We start from the raw sequence: 19,149 nt of genomic DNA on the forward strand, positions 1-19,149 counted from the left end.
TCGAAATGATTTTTCTATATAACATTACAGTAAAGATCATCTATTTTCTTCATAAACAATAAAAGAGAACAGGGAAATGATAACCTGAAACTATATTAACTCTGTAAGTGAATCTATAATCTGTCAGTAAATTTAAACATACATCGATATTGCACTGATTTATCCCAGATTCCAGTCTTAAGAGATCTGAACACTAATCTCTTGTACTTTATACATTGGCCTCATATCTTATTATCTCACAGCTATGTTCTATTTCAAAGCTTTGTCAAATTGCTCATGTACTACACGTTGAGTACTAAAGCAATGGGTTATATATCCTCCTTCACACAGGGTGGTAGCAAGTGTAAAGAAGAAGAGCAGTATAGGTAGAGGGAGAGAGCAGTCTGTGTAAAGGAGAAGAAACATATATGTGGAGGGAGAGAGCAGTCTGCGTGGAGGGGAGAGAGCAGTCTTTGTGAAGGAGAAGAAATGTGTATGTGGATGGGAGAGAGCAGTCTTTGTGAAAGAGAAGAAATGTGTATGTGGAGGGGAGAGAGCAGTCTTTGTGAAGGAGAAGAAATGTGTATGTGGATGGAGGGAAGAGAGCAGTCTTTGTGAAGGAGAAGAGCAATATATGTGGAGGGGAGAAAGCAGTCTGTGTGAAAGGGAAGTACAGTGAAAGTTGAGGAAAGTGAGTAGTCTGTGAGAAGGAGAAGAGCAATGTATGTGTAGAGGAGAAGAGAAGTATATGTGCAGGGAGAGAGCAGTCTGTGTGAAGGAGAGGGGCAGTGTATGTGGGGGGAGAGAGCAGTCTGTGTGAAGGAGAGGGGCAGTGTATGTGGAGGGAGAAAGCAGTCTGTGTAGAGGAGAAGAGAATTCTATGTGGAGGGAGAGAGAGCAGTCTGTGTGTAGGGAAAGGACAGGAAGTACTTGTGTAAGGAGGCCTGTGGAGAACAGTTTCTGAGAGATAGGGGCTTTAGAGCAGACTGATAAAGGTGGAACATGGGGAGTCTTAGGGAAAGATGCAGTCATTACGATTTTGCAAAACAGATGGAGGGGGCCACTGGAAACAGTATAAACACCAGGTATCCAATATTGACTGTAGCCAGGCCACCTGGGATACTAACAGTTATCCCTTCATTGCCTTAGACACCAGTATTGCATACATTAACCTCATTCTAGCCCTAGAAAATCACAAGGGAGTTTAGACATTCTTTCTTTTGCCATAAACCTATTATCTCCGCTAGTCTTAGTCCTTTCCTGCTGGAGACCTTGACATGTGGAATCACTGACTTATTACCTAAGAAGTAGATGTCATGAGTCAAATATCATTGTGTGTATTCATGTTTATTTTAAATGATCATTATGTCATTTTCTGCAAATAATGTTATTTATCATAATTTTGTATATTTTAGCATAGTTTCAATGTTGATCCCAGTGACAAGTCGTGTGCGGGTGAAGAGGAGCGGTATAAGCCCCTTGCACATTGCAGCCGAGCGTAATAATGATGACATCTTGGAAGAACTCATCAATGCTGGTTATGATGTCAACTGCACCCTATCTTTTGACCGGGCCAGACTGTATGAGGACAGGCGCAGTACTGCCCTTTACTTTTCAGTCATGAATAACAATATCCATGCAACTAAATTGCTGCTAGAAGCAGGAGCCAATCCTAACATTGATATTATAAATCCGCTGCTGATCTCCATAAGACATGGCTGCCTGACAACCATGAAGATGCTCCTAGATCATGGAGCAAATATAAATGCTTATATTTCCACTCATCCCACCTCCTTCCCAGCCACCATCATGTTCTCCATGAAATATCTAAGCCTGCTAAAGTATATCATGGATCTTGGATGCGATGCAGATTCCTGCTTTACTTGTCCATATGGAAATGGCCCTCATCCTCCAATTGAGACTAGAAGACAACAGGATAATACACCCGATCATAAACACCCTAAAATTGTCCAGGTACAGCCTTTTATAATTATATTTTATTGTTATTTGGGAAGTTTGATCCTCACACAGCTGTGAGCATGGACGGTTTTAGACCCTGAGCAAATCTAAAAGTGAGGCCCAAAAATAATTTTATGAATTGTCCAGGTATCAGATGAAATAAGCTTCAATGTTTCAAACTTCAATTGTTACATCTTGGAATAAAGTCCACTTTCACCTGAGAGCTGGACTTTGAGTGCTGCAGGGTTTTTTTTGATACATATAGATATAATATAAATTATAGATGGATGTCAGTGATACATTAGTGGCTTACAGGATACGATCTGCTCCATCAAGAAGAGGACTTCATTATCATTTCTCCCATTTATCACTGCTGAATTCGCCTACAAATGTCTTCAGCTCTGTCCAGCACATTCCCACACTGCGTCCATAAAAATACCACAGTCACTTACTGTGTAATGCCACCTGGATAACAGTCAATATGCAGCCCAATGTGCTTATTTGTATGCAGCCCACTCAGTCTAGTTTTAGCAGCCCCCTCAAAATCTATAAACAGCCGCACTCACAATTTATATACAGCCCAACTATATACAGCGCCACCTCCCCCCTATAATTCTATACAATGTGGCAATTAATAAAATAATAGAATTAAATAATAGAATTAATACTTACCTGTCTGTTCTGGCTGGGGACCCTGGGCAGTTGCTCACTTTGCCTTCCCATTTTGCCACCCCTGCCTGAGAGTTATGTTCCTACAGCTCTTTTTCATGTTTTGAATAAAAACAGGAAAGCCTGAATTTGCTCGAAACCAATGTAAGATCTTAAAATTTCAAGATCTAAAGTCACTTTGGGGGGGGATTTTTAAAGGGGTTTCTAAGACTAACATGTCTGCGCCGCAGTCTCTCCGTAGCTTCCCACCAGCTAGGCACAACCACCCAACACCATTCCCAGCATCAGGATTATCAATAAAACTTCATTATAGACACCTTACAACTGATTATTGCAGCCTGGGACTGAAGTAAAGCATCGAGAGAGCTTCACCAGAGGTTACAGTGGGCAAAGAGGTCCGTCTGTAACTAGGAGTCTTCTTTAAGTCGGATGCCCTTAAGTCAGCATACTATATACTCCCCTATATATTATATAACTAATATAAAGCTCAGAAACTGCAACTGATGTGCACTAGCTTTAGCCTGCAAACTTTCAGTATTGAAAGTTTGCGGGTATTTTTAGCACGGGGTGAAATTGCCTGGGAGTGTATCCGGGCAAATATATCAAGAGACCAAAGCCTCATTATGTATCTGCCGCAGCTGGTGGTTGGGTCTTTATATTGTTCCGTAAAAAAATATAACTAATATAATGTTGCCCTTTAGTTTTCATGCTGAACAGTACTGTCTATGTTGAAGAATATATCTACCGTAATACTGGCTGCTAGTTATTATCCTACATCTGTTATGTCGCGATCATGTTTCCTTTGTTCAAATAATTACTAACTAGTTTATAACTTGAAATGAATCATTAATGATTTGCTCTTATTCCTCCAGTTCTGTGAGATGGTTTCCACTCCAGAGTTAAGTCGCTGGGCTGGTCCCATTATCGATGTCCTCCTGGATTATGTGGGGAATGTGCGTCTCTGTTCCCGTTTACAGGAGCATCTAGACAGTTATTCTGAATGGGAGTGTATTAAGACAAAAGCAGGTACTTTTATATCCTTTGTAACAGAAGGAAAATTACCACCTGGAAACTACTTACCAAAGTAACTCCAGTGACAGATCCTTAGGGCAGCGAGATATAGGCATTGACTTTCTTTAGTTAAATTAGGGTGGCCTTTTTCTTAAAAAAAAGCAGTTTTAAAATATGCAGATTAAGTCCAAGTGCTACAGGGGTGTTACCATAGCCCTGGAGCACTGTAGTGACTCCTCGATGAACATTTGTATTATACACTGAAGCCAGTGATGCGTCTGGAGCCACTGCTCTGGCATGGGCCTGTACCAACGGGTGTTATAAAGGGGTTAGCTCAGGGCTATGGTAACACCCATGGTAGCACTTGCACTTAATCTGCATATTTTAAAACTGCTTTTTAAAAAAGCTATACACTAAAGCAATACAATGCATTGATCCCGCTGCCTTAAGGAATCTTTCACTGTTGCTACTAGTTTCCAGATGGTAGATTTCCTTTAACATTGCATTCTAATAATAATATTTGCAGAATGTGCACATGTTTTGATAATTTGTAGGAAACTATTCTATGGTGCTTTATATGCAATAAGGGGTTTATGTACATTACAATAAGGACAAAAGGAAGTACAATAGATGCAACTATATTGAACTGGAAAAGTGGAAGGAGGACCCTGCCCATGAGGGCTCATAAATCTACATGAGGTGCAGGAGCAGAGCAGTGGGGTTATTGTGTGTTGTAGGCAATTCTAAACAGATTTGTTTTCAGTTTCCTTGAAGGTGGGGCAGTCTGACACAAACATAATCAGAGGGTTATAGCTGTATGCATGGGTGGTACAATGACCTCCATAACTTTCATAATACATGAGTTCACTTTTGGGCACCTCTCCCCCCCCCCCCATGCACCCATTTGTTTACTACTGAGAAATATTCCCCATCTGAGTCACTGGGTTTTGTGACTTTCTTTTCTTATCATCGTCTTTAGATGATAATTGTACAAGTACTGGCATAAAACTGGGTTTCTTTCTGCTCCATTTTGTAAACCTATGGGTAATGTTAAATGTAGAGTTGATTAGAGTAGACCACACTCATAGTCCTTTTGGTAAAGTCCAAAAACTTCATTTGATCCTGTTGATTATTTTGACACCATTGATGTAAATCGCTTGTCTATGTTGCATAATTTGGTGACCTCTAATGTATATTAAAGAAATTTCAAGATACGTTAGCACTAGCCACATTTCTAAACTTTCACCTTTGTCCCACCTTTAGAACCTCCAAGACCTCTTACACACTTGTGTCGATTAAAGGTGCGGAGTCAATTGGAAAGAAATCGTCTGAAACTGCTAGATACCTTGCCTCTTCCTGGAAGACTAATCCGCTACTTGAGTTATGATAACTCTAATGATTGCTAGCTGCAGGACGAGGGTCTGTGCTGAAACATGGAGGACAGAAGGAGCCAAGTGATGGTGAACAGGCTGTGTAGCCAGTGTTCATGCCTATACTTACAGGTGCCGCCATGGCACATCATTCAGGGTTCCTCAGAGGCAATATGCAGTGTACATAAGACAAGGGAAGCATAAAGTTACAGTATTGCCCCCTGGCTCTGTCCCGCACTAATGGGCTGCAGTGAGTAATGTGTGAGTAGCGGGATAAAAGAAAGCAGCCTCACTACACTGCTGTATCAGCTACTGTCACATTGTATTTTACTAGTTCTGCATGAGAACTCTTTTATTGGTACATGTTGATGTAATAATGTTGTTTTGCTAGCAATGTAAGATTTCTAAAGGGTGAGAAGACCAACTGTAGTATTCTTCAAAGGGAAGAGAACAATCCTCCCTGCATCCATTATAAAGGCTTTATGCCATGCAGATAGCAGTGATACTAACTCTGACCCTTTAAATACAGATCTATGACTAATATGCGATTGTGGTGTGGGTTACAATAACATTTATTGTATTCAGAAGTGTAATATTTACAGTTACTTTGCATGTAATAATGAAGTCAAAGGTTTTTTAATTAACACTAATTAAGTGCACGATGAGGAGGATTGATAGTTTACTGCTTGAGTTGCTGCTGCCCTCTATTGATGACTACGATACATGCAGACAACTCTGTTGCCTCTTCCAAAAAAGTAACCAACTGTTTTGCAATTGATCTACCAAACGACTCACCATTAGGGTACATTCACTCAGCCGTATGCCGTGCGGGCATACCGCTGTGCGCTGGAGAGGAGGAGGTGACCCCCCCGCCCCTCTCCATAGAGAAAAGCACTGCATGGCCACACACACTGGGACTGATAGAGCATGCTCCATCCTTTCCCCGTGAACGACGCAGAGAGGTGCTGTACACCGGGAAAAGATAGAGCCTGCTCTATCTATACGCGGGTGTGCGGCCATGCGCCGCTGTTTCCTATGGTGGGGGGATGGGTCACCTCCTCTCCAATGGGGTATACCGCCGTGTGAATGCACCCTTAGGGCACGTTCACACATTCCGCTACCGTCACAGCTAGAGTTTCCTGGGAAACGCATGCGATTGATAACTCAATTGCATGTGTTTCTCAGGAAACGCATATGCGATTGGCCGAACCCCGACCCCTGTGCACTAGCATTGCATTATGAACGCGAGGCTAGAGGACCACGTGAACGTGCCCTTACTCTGATAGGGCTCACACTGGCATTGGTTTTTCTCATCCGTGATTCTGTGATTTTCACTAAAGCCTTACTGAACCAGGTGGATCACGGAATGCAATACAAGTCTATGGGTCCGCAAAAAAAACTGATGACAGGTCTGTTTTTTTTCTCTGATGACAGTGGGGAACCAGGTGCTATGTTTTCTAACCAGTGATAACCCTTCAGTTAATTTTTTGTAGACATGAAAAAAAATGGAACAACGAGCGCATAAGTTACTTTAACAAACTGTTACGGAGACAAAACGGAAACAACACGCAACGGACATGCAACTCACATGCCAGTGTAAATCCAAGCTAAGGGCTTATTCACATAGGTGAATACAGAAAGTATATTGAAAAAAATTTATAATTTTTCATCATGCAAACAATAACATTCATTTCCCGAAATGAGAATACCCCTTAAAGGCATCAGTGGAAATCATATATTTCATACTGAGTGAAAAAATGTATGTGTAATTAAGACCACAATATTTTCACATGTTTGATGGCTACCCTATTAATATAATCTGAGTACTTTGGGCCGTGTTATCACTCAGACCTTATTCACTAAACATGGTTTTGGTTAGTGGATCAGAAACACAGAAGAGGTACAAGTCTCTTACATTATATCTTGTAGAGACTACACATTGATGGGATATGCAGTCCAATTCTCTGAGACATGAATAAGCCCTTAAACCTGTCTCTATTCATGAGGGCCTCTCTGAAAATACCCCAATAGGGCAAATGGACTATTTTCCGTTATGATTGGCCTTGTGTTACTCAATGGCTGCCATGTTTTTAAATTTACATTTACTACTTTTTCTTATTAGGTACATTTAATACTGCATATAAACCAAATTAAAAAAACCTTAAATAATCACAGAATTATTATGTTTTATGGTGAGTGGTCTGCTGTGGTACATCCATTTGCAGCCGGGAGTTTGCTTTGTTGCATGAGGGCGATGCCACACAGTTTTGAACCTGTTTTTGGTCCGTTTTTAAGCAGTCTGTTAAAAATGCATGCATTTTTGAAAAACGCATCCGTTTCGACAGGTTTTACCAATTATCCCAATTGAAACTAGTCAAAAACTGATGCGTTTTCAAAAAACCCATGTGATTTTGGGCAGACTGCTTAAAAACGGACCAAAAACGGGTTCAAAACACCATGCGTGGCATCACCCTAAGGGTAAGGACACTTGCTGCACTTTCCCAAAATGTCATCCTGGGAGAAAGGTGTGACCAATGAAAGCCCAGAGTCCTTTATCATAACAAGCTTGGGAGGGGAAGGGGGTAGAGTCACAGGTACTGCCCAACACTATCTGCCTATATACACTTCTAGTGGAGAGCAGTGTTAAAGGAAAATTTTAAGGTTAATTCAAGTTACATACTGAGATTTTCCTACCAGTTCAGGTCAAAATTCAATATTTCATTTTTTGTTGAGTAGACAGTATTCTAGTCATCATAGAGGGGTCATTGTTACAGTGATATTCCTGTATTTGGTGTAATAGCATAATCTTGTGTACTAAGAGGTATTTCTAAGAAACATTTTTTTTTTTATAAATGTCGCTGCAATTGCCCTTTACGCTGGACCTACATTTGTTACTGTTGTGTTTCTAATTAAGGGGTCAAATCAGAGATCTTTCACCTCATACTAGTAGCCAGAACCCTCTATAGCAGTGGTGGCGAACCTATGGTACGGGTGCCAGATGTGGTACCCGGATCCCTTTCTGTGGGCACCCAGGCCTTCACCCCAACACAGAGTTTTCCAGCTAGGACTGGATGTTCCATGCCCAGCGCTATTTGGCTGCCAGGACTACAGGAGGAGCATGAAGGCGTGGACAAAGATGGATTGTTATTGGACCTTCTGCTCAGGGTCCCCTGATCCTTCCTCTTCAGGGGATCCTGGAGGAAAGCTACAATCCAAATTTCTACATCATCTTTCTAAGTTATTGGTGAACTCAGGAGGCCCATACGATTAAAACCTGTGATACAGCAGGGATCAATAAGTTGCTGCTTAAATTGTTATGTTGGCACTTTGCGACATACAAGTGGGTTTTGGTTGTAGCTTGGGCACTCTGTCTTCAAAAGATTCGCCATCGCTGCTCTATAGGGCAAAATCTTCACCCCAGTACCAAATATACGGTATCAACATTGCATATCCAACTGCTGCCACCATGTGGTAGAGCTGAGGTGTTGCACCACATAATAATAATTGATAGTTTGCAGTTTTATTTCTTTGTCTGGCCCCAATCTGGGAAGCCATTTTTATTTTACTTGTATTTGATGCAGTTGATTGTAATTGAAGTTTTCATTTGGTTATTTGTGTGTATTGCTACTGCTTGATTTGTCACAAGCAAACTAAAAGCGATCTAAAATTGGCCGGGATTGAATGAGTTCAAATATTTCTAAACTAAAATGTGCAATTTACTTGTTTTTTTCACAAGCACTTTTCTTTTTGTGTGAGATAATTTAGAATTTATCATTTATTTCCTTTTTTACCAGTTTGTTTTTGTACTTTGTGTTTGTTTACAGAACTTATTTGGAATAAATGTTTATAATGTTACATGATTTGTGCACATTTGTCACATGACCAGGACACCCCCACATGGGAAAAAGCAACATGGGAAACCATCTAAAAATATGTCAAGTGTAAACAGCAAAGCATCAAAGGGAGAGAAAGTTTCCAATCTGCTCCGTGTTAATTACTGCGGCCTTAATCCACCCTGGAAGACCCCAAAGGAGCAGGTTCAAAGGAGGCTTATGACTCCACAACAAATTTAGAAACTAGATCCCTCAGCCCTAAAAGAAAAATAGTATTTTTTGGTCAAATTGGGTCAGTAATAGACAATTTTTGCTACCATGATCCTATGCTGTTTTACAAGCAACAAACACTTTTTAATCAAAGGTTTACCATAAACTTGATCATATTGAGATCCTTCTATGTTAATGAGAGTTCTATGTTAATGAAGTTCAACAACCTCTGTCATGCAAAAGACAACATTTGTCACACATAATAGATGACATAATAAATCACAAAAGCTCCTGGTCCATAAGTACAATTATCCAGTGAGACTAATAAACAAAGAATGTGTTTTAACAGAATATTTGAGGAATTGGAATTACCCTTAAAATTGTCACTGACTTTTCACATAATGGATGCTTATATGAGAATTAACAGCAAATCACTTTTGTTAAAAAATGTTAAGCTTACCAACTTAAAATCTGTTTTGAAACTCCTGCCATTAGAGGTCTCCCATCTATCAAGATAGCTGTCCATTCCCGCAGGCAGGCATTGTGCAGCACAGAGCTGAGAGGGCACAGGTGTCTGAAGAGATTATATTTATGAAGGAATATTCTGTGTTCCCCTCCCCACCAGCTCTGAGTAGACAGCAGATTAGGGCATGATTATCAAATAAGATAAGAACAAAACTGCAAAACCCAGGTTTAATTTAAGCAATGTCAAGATGATGGAAATATTGTAGGTGCAATTCTCTTGGTTGTGCTGAGGGAGCAGGGGGAAGGAGGAGACACTATAACAGCCTGTGAAGATATCATGGAAGGGCACTGGTAATGCCCCTCAGAGTTGTTCAGACTAATTATCATAATTTTAAAGGAAAGCTACCATCAAAAATCAAGCATGAAAAACCGTAGACACATACCATGACTGTGGTAATATTCTTATATTTGTTATTCATGGCCTCCTTCCTTCTAAAATAAACTTTTTTTAATTAAGCTAATGAGCCAAAAGGGCTTAGATTCATAGGCTGTTACACTGTCTCCCCCTCTGCTCCCACAGCACTTTCCCCTCACACTGTTTGCTGAAACGTCCTCTGCTGCAGAGGGAGGGGGAAGTGCTCTGCAAACTGCAATAGCCTGTGAAGCTACATCATGGAGAGGTTCTGGTAACAACCCCTGGAGCCCTTCAGACTCATTAACATAATTTTAAAAGTTGATTTTGGAGGAAGGAGGGCATGTATAAAAAATATAAGAAGATTACAATAGGTCACAGTGCCTGGATCAATGAGTAAATGTCTCCTAGTTAATCGTGATGGATTTCTTTAATTGCTGAGAGTTTATGACACCAATCCAAAATTTGCTACTTTTGTATATACATTACAGAATTTGCCAGTTGTTATTGCTAATGGTAATATATTGATGTCTTATATACAGCAAGTGTTTCTATTGAACAGAAGGAAAATGAATTATAAATAAAATTATAAATTAATTATAAATAAATTAGCAATTATCTGAACAAATTAGCACATGGCACAAATGATACAGCCACAAAGAGTTAAATGAGAAATTCAGCTCTGCATTATTATGATAGGATTTGTAAATTTATTTGCAGATTAAAGACATGCAAGTGAGCTCAAGGCAAGGACAAACCCTCCATTATTTGCCTCTTATTGTGGTGGTGCATACTACAGCAAAAAGTACCCCCAGCAGGGAGCACCAGGTGTTACAGGGGTGGATACTAAGGTCATAATAAAAAGTCACCTTTTGATTTTTATAGAAATGATTTCCAATCCATTCTAAAATTAATTTACATATTCAGACCCTAGGAAGATTGGGTCTAAGATTGGATTTAACAATTATATTGGTGGCTATCATTACAATCCAACATCTCTCCCTGAAACATACAGAGCTAAGAAATAACTACATTGCATCCATTTATTTCTATTGGGAATTTTAGGATTTTAAGGAGTTCTTGAATCAATCACAAATAACCACAATACAAATCCTTACACAAAAGAGAACCACACATATATCTAGAATGAATAAGCATTGCATCAATAATAACCCCCAGGCTCTTAAATCAAACTGATGAATGAAAACCAATACAAATGAATGTTACATTTATTACATTATTTACATTGTGACATGTGGGTTTCATAAACATTTTAGGATTCAGGTCCTATCTGAATATTTATAACACATTCTTACAAAATGATTTTTTTACTCTCCACTTTTATTGCTAATAAACATTACTAGAGTTTATTCAGGTAACCCAGTTACTCATTTGCTCCCCTCCCAAAACAAAACAGGTAAATCAGTGTGAACAAAAAACTTGACAAGTAACGTCACTGTATGATAATGGAGGTGGAGTGTACTAAGTGGACCCTGAGCTCCATCGTACTTGGCAGTGAGACTTATGTATTCATCTGTCAACAGGTTATGGGCAAATACCTTATTAGCCATATATATGAACATGCAAATTCTTTGTAGCCACAAAATTGTAACAGATCAGCTTTAACATGTGCAATACATTTTCCAGTAGGACAAAGCTGATGCAGATCTGGTCATAGTAACTCACTAAAGCTGAATGACTCAAAAGTGACCTTAATCAGTCCCTCTAAGCTATATCACACAGAAATGACATAAGAGATTGGTTAAAAACACCTTCTGTCATCAAGATCCAGAAACTTCTTTTGAAGATCATTTTGACTAGTGCTATTCTTTCCAGAGGTTATTAAAATCCAAAATAAGGAGCCATAGGATTCCAATCTCAAGTCAAATATATCCAAAAACATTAAAAATAGAAGGGGGCATGGCTGGTTTGGTGGGTATGGGCTTGAGAACTACATGTCTATATAGTCTCTGACCCGACTCTTTACACAAGTGCTGAATTTCCACTGTCGGCACGGTTGTATTTTTACTCCATAGTGCCAGGGTAGTGAATGGGTTGGGGTGGTTGTGTACCCCATGGCTGTGCTGGTACAAGACCTGCTGTCCATGGTACTGAAGAGGGCAGCAGCTGCAGCCACTGACCCGTTCAGTGAAGGATGTCATAGGTGGTACCTTCCCACTCTCCTTATCTCTAGGGGGATGGGAACAAAGAACATGAGATTTGTCTGGAATAAGTAGATTTTTTACTTTTTTATTTTCACAAGCAGGAAGAGAGGTCTCTGTTCTCTCTTTGTATATGATATCTAGTCTGGAAGGGCAGGGTATATCAAGAAGGTTGGCAGAAGATCTAGGCTCTTCCCAAAATGATGCTGGCAGCTGTCTTTTCCGCATGGGAACTTGATCTTGCCTTCCAGCATTCACACTGTTCTCTTGAGAGCACACGTCGACCATAATGCCCTCTTCTGATTCCAGTGTTCCTACCATCTTTTCATTCAACCCTTTATTATGACTGGTGGAACTCAGTCTCTCCACCAGCCCCTTCCTTAAGTCCGCAGTTCTGTTGGAGGAGTGGCATCTGGGCAATCTGGAATACTTCTGAGAAAACCTTTTTAGCTGCTTCTGCAGATATTTTCTGTGATCTACAGATCTTCGGCATGGAGCTGACTTGTCCAAAGCCGCCTTGATGTCACATGATGCCAAGTTGACAAAATTCAACAATGTCTTCACCTCATTGTCTGAAGCCATGATTTACTAAGAGCAAAATTTCCATTAAACCTGTAAAAGAATCAGGGATCAGGATTCTAGAAAAAAAAAATGTAAAAAATAATGAAGTCAATAATTTTAGGAATTTTCTAAAATAAACTGCAAGTAATATTACAGGAGGTTGATTGCAGTAACCGGGTGAAGAAACTGAATCATAGTAATGATTATGACGTGCATAGGGTTAATAATTGTAGTGGTGATGATTATGATGGATACAATGGGTGTGTTAATAATAGAGAAAGTAGTGGGGTTATCAATGGTGGGACTGTGGATGATTCAGGGGTTGATGATTATGGAGAAGTGATGATGGTAATACTGATCAATGTGGTAATGCTGCTGATGCTGGTTCAAGTAATTGTTGATATAAATCATGTTATTGATGGCGATGGTAATAATGATGGTACTTCTGTTGAGTATGTGAGTGGTAATGATAACGATGGCAGTGTAGATGTAGATAGCAGTGGTAATAATAATAATAGAAGTGTTGGTGATGATGGTGGTATTGATAATGTGAAGGTAATAATACTGACAATGATGGTGTTAGTGCTGTAGATGATGTAGGTGGCTGTGATAATGAAGATAAGAGTGATAATTATAAAGATATTGATGAAAATTATTATTCATTCTACAATAATGAAGAGGTTACAAAGAATAGTGAATAAAACATCAGAGCTAAGTGACACAGTAACAGCAAATGGCTTCCAATTTACTGTTCTCTAACATCACAAACACAGCAGAGCCATTTGTCCAGTCCTGTAGAGTGATCTATACCATCTGTACCTTTCCAAGTGGTTGATTAAATTTACTATTAAATAGAATTACTAAAAACAAGAATTTACAATATCTGCTGTAATACAAAGTTACATAGATAATACTAGGTAACACTTTGCCCTACATCGGCATTACATAAAGAGGACATGATCCATGCCGAACAGTTTCTACAGGGAACAATTAAGGAGAGTAATTAAAAGTTATCAATGATCCATTCATAGGACACACTCAATGAGACGCATGTCTCCCTAACCCCCACCCACACCTACTTACTGTAGATGTCCCCAATCCGCCGGTTGTCTGTATCAGAGCTGTGCAGGATAATCTTGTTATACTAAAAACCTGTATGCTGCAGAGAGGATGATGCCAGCCAGACCTTTGGGAGTAAAGTGAATGAATCCTTGTAGTTAGGGGAGACTTCATCAACCAATAAGATTCCACCATCCTAATACAAAGCACTTCAATTAGGCATTAGTCTGCCCGTTCCCACATTTTTCCTCATCTCAAATTGTCGCCATGGGGACAGCCACAAAAAAGGCCACAAATAAATACCATGATTTCTGTGCTGGTTCTTCTTGTGTCCTCCTTAGTCCTCTCCCCTGCACAATTCGCCCTGTAAGGTTGATGGGTGAGAATGGATAGTCGTACACCCTCTTTCACCCCCCAAAACTTAAAAAAAATAAGTGAATCCGTCTGGGAGGCTGGAGGCAAACCATAGTTGAATGACACAGGACAATGGTAGAATTACTGAGAAGCCAAGCCTACCCTCCACTGACCAGAGTTTTACTCTGCCCCCTTTTCTCTTTTTGTTTTTGTGTTTTTTTGGATGAAGGGTGATGTCAGCAAGGTAAGAATGAAACAAATCCCCAAAGAGATGCGCGCATAGCCATGGAAAGGAGGTTTAAGAGCTGAAGAATCTTGTCTTTATGTTTGCCCCCACAATTGAGCCACACAAAAGCTGAATTACCCATTCAAACTGGCCGGACAAAGGCCCTAAGCTGGAAAGCGCTCTTACATTTGTCCTCAAACAGTGGAGACTTAAATCGAGTCGTCATGATGGAGAATGACTTAGACAAAGCCCATAGAATTACCATCAGCAAACATTTTCCTCTGTCATATTACCGTGTCTCCATAGCACCCCAAAGGCCGCGACACAATACCCACAAGTTTGCACACTCGAGTACTGTCACCCTGCCAACGATGGCATTGACTGAAGACGGGACAATCTACTTAACCCTGGAAATGCCAGTGGTCTATTTGCAATATATATTGGTGGGTCGACACATTGACAGATGGGGAAAGGGCTAGTGGAGTGACAATGTCCAAGTATGAAGAAAGGAAGGGTAAAGAGGTGATCGTTACACTGACGCCTCCATTGAGGGCAGGTCTCCGACTTTACATGTATAAGGGGATGGAACATGAAGGTGGGAAGTCTAACCACAATGACAAATATCTACTTGGCCTCTTGATTTTTTAGGCAAACAAAAATTGTGTCGGAGATAGGGGTGGACAAATCCTATTCATAGAAGCAAATTACCACCCATTATAGCGACAGGAAATATCCACAAAATGTATACAATTCATCAATATACATCTCGCCTCCCATAAGGCAGCGTATAAAGAATGTATAGAACTATCCAGTCTACAGGAAATGTAAAGCAAGTACAACATACCATTTGCAAAAATGCTGAAAATATTTGTGTTTGAGCAAAAGGTTATTGGAAATAAAAATATTAAAAATTACCAAAAAGGTTTAGTGAATCTAATGGATTCCAGTTTTAGAAAATACGAATTTAAATTTCAACTAATAATTAGAGAAATTATAAATTCAAACATTTATCTAATAGCTATATAATAATCTGATATAATCTTATCTATCTGTCATTTTAAAGTTGCGTTAAAAAGTATATAGTTAAACCTTTTACAGGAAATTCGGTCTGAATAAAGGGGTGGTCTCCTCGAAGAGGTGGTCTTTTTAAGAGGTTTAACTGTATCTAATTCACTTTGTCTCATATGGAAACTAATATGTTTATTTTATATACATATTAGATATGCATGTATATATATATCATGTCTTATTTATTTATATTGTGTTTATCTTATATCTCATATCTATCTTTTGATCTATCTTTAAAATAACCAACAGAAAGAACAGTTGCCTTAAAGTTGCGGTAAATATGGGCTAAAAATTCATATTAATAATAAAAAAACCTGAATAATAAAAAGTTCACTTTATAGTTATTGGAGTGCTGTAATGGTTCCTGTGTTATCTATTTGTCTGTCTGTTCTTGAATCTATGAATGGTGCTGTGCAGCTGCCAAGTACAGTAATGTCTCGCATAGGGATGATATTACTATCTCCATGAACTCATGGGGTCAGGGATGGAACAAGTGTCTTCTGAGAAGCAGTGAATTCTTTTTGTTCTTTTTCACTCAGACCATGTTCCTTTTAATGGAAATGTGAATGGAATGATTTACAAAAGCAGCCCCTCCTACATGAGCCTCCCGGGCATTTTAATGACAGAACAGGAGTGGTGTTCTTGGGATCACACTTCCTAATGCTCTGGGATTGTCTCTGTGCAAAAAAAAACAAAATGTTTTTTTAACACCTTTCAATCCATTTTTAATTACTGTTTAATTTTGAAAGTATTTAGGGGTTTGAAAAATTCCTTTTTATGGAAAAATTTTTATAAAATAATTTGTTTTATTTGTCTTCTGCAGCTGCTATGTTCTACACCCCAAAACCAGTTTCAGAACACAATTTAACTAGTTACGTCTCATCATTTTCTGTATCAGGCTCCCTGCACACAAACCTTTCTTTATTTTTTTCATCCTACCTGTTAATTTAGTGGATAGCATGCAGACAAATTCATTTAGATGGGCCCACACAGATGTGGTTTCTGTATGCAACCTGACTGTCCAAGCTTTCATCACTGTCCAAGCCTGATTTTGCAGCTCGATCAGTCCTGTGTGCACATGAACGCATTTGACCTGTGGAAACGATCCCCCATGGACCAAACAAAATGCAGTGGACAGTGGTCCCTAAACTGCAATGCAGGCATTATTACAAATTTCTGTATTGTGCAAGGACCCCTGGACACTGCACTGTGTTCCTTTCATAGGATTGGACCAGCACCGTTTCTATGGGTGCAACATGTTTGTGTGCACCCGACCATGTTGTGAGCAAAAACCACAAACAGAAAAGGTGCAAATCTTTTTCTCAACCCTGCATGGGGCACTTTATGAATAAATCAAAGTTTAACTTTAATTGGCCATAAATCAGCTTTAAACCTGAAATTTCAATAACTTTACGTAATGGGGAATTGTTGTTCTCACTACTTAATGAAATCTCAATGAATAGGCTTAAATGTGCTTCCTCAGCGGAGCGTCTAAGCAGCAAGGCTTAGATACATCAGCTCAGCAGACAGTATCACATTTTAGCTTCTTTGGCAGATAATTAAGATACTGTATGTCACGGCCGCACCCGCGATCCTTGGTACGGTTTGCCGGTACACCTGTGCCCTTCTATGTGGCACAGCAAACCCCGGCCCACACTCATGGCCACACCCACGATCCTCGGTACTGCCAGGGCGCACGCGTGTCGGCGCTTCTGGATTTAAAGGGCCAGAGTCCTCCTGATTGGCGCTGGTATTTCTGGCTCTGCTATACAATCCGGCCGCTCCCAGCATTCCCTGCCATATCTTCAAGTCATTCCCCCTGAAGTGAAGGCCTTCTGTGTGTCTCCAACCTGTTCCTGTCTATCCTGTGGTCCATTCCTGCGTATATTGAGGTCCGTTCCTGTGTATCCTGAGGTCCGTTCCTGTGTATCCTGTGGTCCGTATCCTGAGGTCCGTTCCTGTGTATCCTGTGGTCTGTTCCTGTGTATCTTGTGGTCCATTCCTGTGTATCCTGTGGTCCATTCCTGTGTATCCTGTGGTCCATTCCTGTGTATCCTGTGGTCCGTTCCTGTGTATCCTGTGGTCTGTTCCTGTGTATCTTGTGGTCCATTCCTGTGTATCCTGTGGTCCATTCCTGTGTATCCTGTGGTCCATTCCTGTGTATCCTGTGGTCCATTCCTGTGTATCCTGTGGTCTGTTCCAGTGTATCCTGTGGTCTGTTCCTGTGTATCCTGGTGACCGTTCTTGTGGTCCGTTCCTGTGTATCCTGTGGTCTGTTCCTGTGTATCCTGTGGTCTGTTCCAGTGTATCTTGTGGTCTGTTCCTGTGTATCCTGGTGTCCGTTCCTGTGGTCCGTTCCTGTGTATCCTGAGGTCCTTTCCTGTGTATCCTGTGGTCCGTTCCTGTGTATCCTGTGGTCTGTATCCTGAGGTCCTTTCCTGTGTATCCTGTGGTCCGTTCCTGTGTATCCTGTGGTCCGTTCCTGTGTATCCTGTGGTCTGTTCCAGCGTATCTTGTGGTCTGTTCCTGTGTATCCTGGTGTCCGTTCCTGTGTATCCTGTGGTCTGTTCCAGTGTATCTTGTGGTCTGTTCCTGTGTATCCTGGTGTCCGTTCCTGTGGTCCGTTCCTGTGTATCCTGTGGTCCGTTCCTGTGTATCCTGTGGTCTGTTCCCGTGTCTCATGTGGTCTGTATCCTGATTTCTGTTCCTTTGTATCCCGTCGTCCATTCGTGTGTATCCTGTGGTCTGTTCCTGTGCTCTGGCCATCCTGTGTTCCTGCTGTGCCTTCCAGGGTTCCAGCCCAACGGTGTCTTCAGTCCGTACCAGCGTTACCAGCAGGGCCGGCTCCAGGATTCAGTGGGCCTCTGGGCGACAGAGCCTCAGCGGGCCCCTTAGCAGTAAACTCATGTGGCGGCATTAAAAAAATATAGAATTTAATGAATTAACCTCTTAGCGATTTATACCGTACATGTACACATTGTAACGAATCCTATGTAAAAATGCCATATACTGCAATTTAGTAGTATTGCAGTATATGGTAGGAGCGATCAGGCCATCTAGGGTTAAATTACCCTAGAGGGTCTAAAAAAACTTAAAAAAATGAATTAAATAAGATTCACCCCTCTTTTCCTACAACTGATATACAACTAAATAAACAGTAAAAATCACAAAAACAGGCATCACAGCTTCTCAAACTGCCTGATCAAAATATAAAAATGGTTATTCCTGACGGTGAACCCCATAATGGAAGATGGCGCCTAATTAGCCAAAACGCCACCTTTACATCACATACATTTTTTTATAAAAAGTGATCAAAAAGTTGCAGTCCTCAAAATGGTAGCAATGAAAACGTCAGCTCATCTCATACACAGCTCCTACACCATAGTATGAAAAAGTTTTCATTTGTATTAAAATGCAATAAAACCTACATGTATGGAAAAAACTGAGCCCACAATAAAGTGACACAAATGCGTTTTTTCGCCAATTTCCCCACATTTGGAATTTTTTCCAGCTTCCCAGTACACGGCATGGAATAATAAATAGCGTCACTGAGAAGTAAAGTTTGTTATGCAGAATAAAGCCCTCACACAGCTCTGAACACGGGAATATGAAAATGTTATAGATTTTAGAAGGTGTGAAGCGAAAAAATGAATGTAAAACACTGCGTCCTTAATGGGTTAATGTACAGCCCCTCAATTTAATATACAGCCCCTCAGATTAATATACGTCCCCTCACATAAATATACAGCCCCTCAGATTAATACACAGCCCCTCAGATTAATATACGGCCCCTCAATTTAATATACAGCTC

At 40.3% G+C, this 19,149-nt stretch overlaps 2 protein-coding genes across 4 annotated transcripts in view; one reads left to right on the top strand and one right to left on the bottom strand.

Moving 5' to 3' along the window:
- ASB2 (ankyrin repeat and SOCS box containing 2) overlaps window positions 1-8,843 on the top strand; it is a 44,193-nt gene extending 35,350 nt beyond the window's left edge. For both annotated transcript variants that reach the window (XM_072116289.1, XM_072116290.1), the window contains 3 exons: window positions 1,395-1,953; window positions 3,480-3,633; window positions 4,882-8,843. In XM_072116289.1, coding sequence (XP_071972390.1) covers window positions 1,395-1,953; window positions 3,480-3,633; window positions 4,882-5,024 — 856 coding nt within the window. In that variant the 3' untranslated portion in view covers window positions 5,025-8,843. The remainder of the gene's footprint in view (window positions 1-1,394; window positions 1,954-3,479; window positions 3,634-4,881) is intronic.
- A 1,691-nt stretch (window positions 8,844-10,534) lies between these two features.
- Window positions 10,535-14,149, bottom strand: FAM181A (family with sequence similarity 181 member A). Of its 2 annotated transcripts, none has more exons than XM_072116294.1 (2): window positions 13,994-14,149; window positions 10,535-12,708 (listed from the first exon to the last, which is right to left on the bottom strand). In XM_072116294.1, exon 2 carries the CDS (start codon window positions 12,650-12,652, stop codon window positions 11,792-11,794), a length of 861 nt encoding a protein of 286 aa, XP_071972395.1. In that variant the 5' UTR covers window positions 12,653-12,708; window positions 13,994-14,149; the 3' UTR covers window positions 10,535-11,791. The 2 variants fall into 2 exon arrangements, with proteins under 2 accessions (XP_071972395.1, XP_071972394.1); XM_072116293.1 differs by lacking the exon at window positions 13,994-14,149 and adding an exon at window positions 13,715-13,972 and having other exon boundaries at window positions 10,536-12,708.
- Between the last annotated feature and the right edge of the window lie 5,000 nt (window positions 14,150-19,149).

The sequence above is a fragment of the Engystomops pustulosus genome, chromosome 7 (genome assembly GCF_040894005.1).
Source record: "Engystomops pustulosus chromosome 7, aEngPut4.maternal, whole genome shotgun sequence".
Classification (NCBI taxonomy): domain Eukaryota; kingdom Metazoa; phylum Chordata; class Amphibia; order Anura; family Leptodactylidae; genus Engystomops; species Engystomops pustulosus.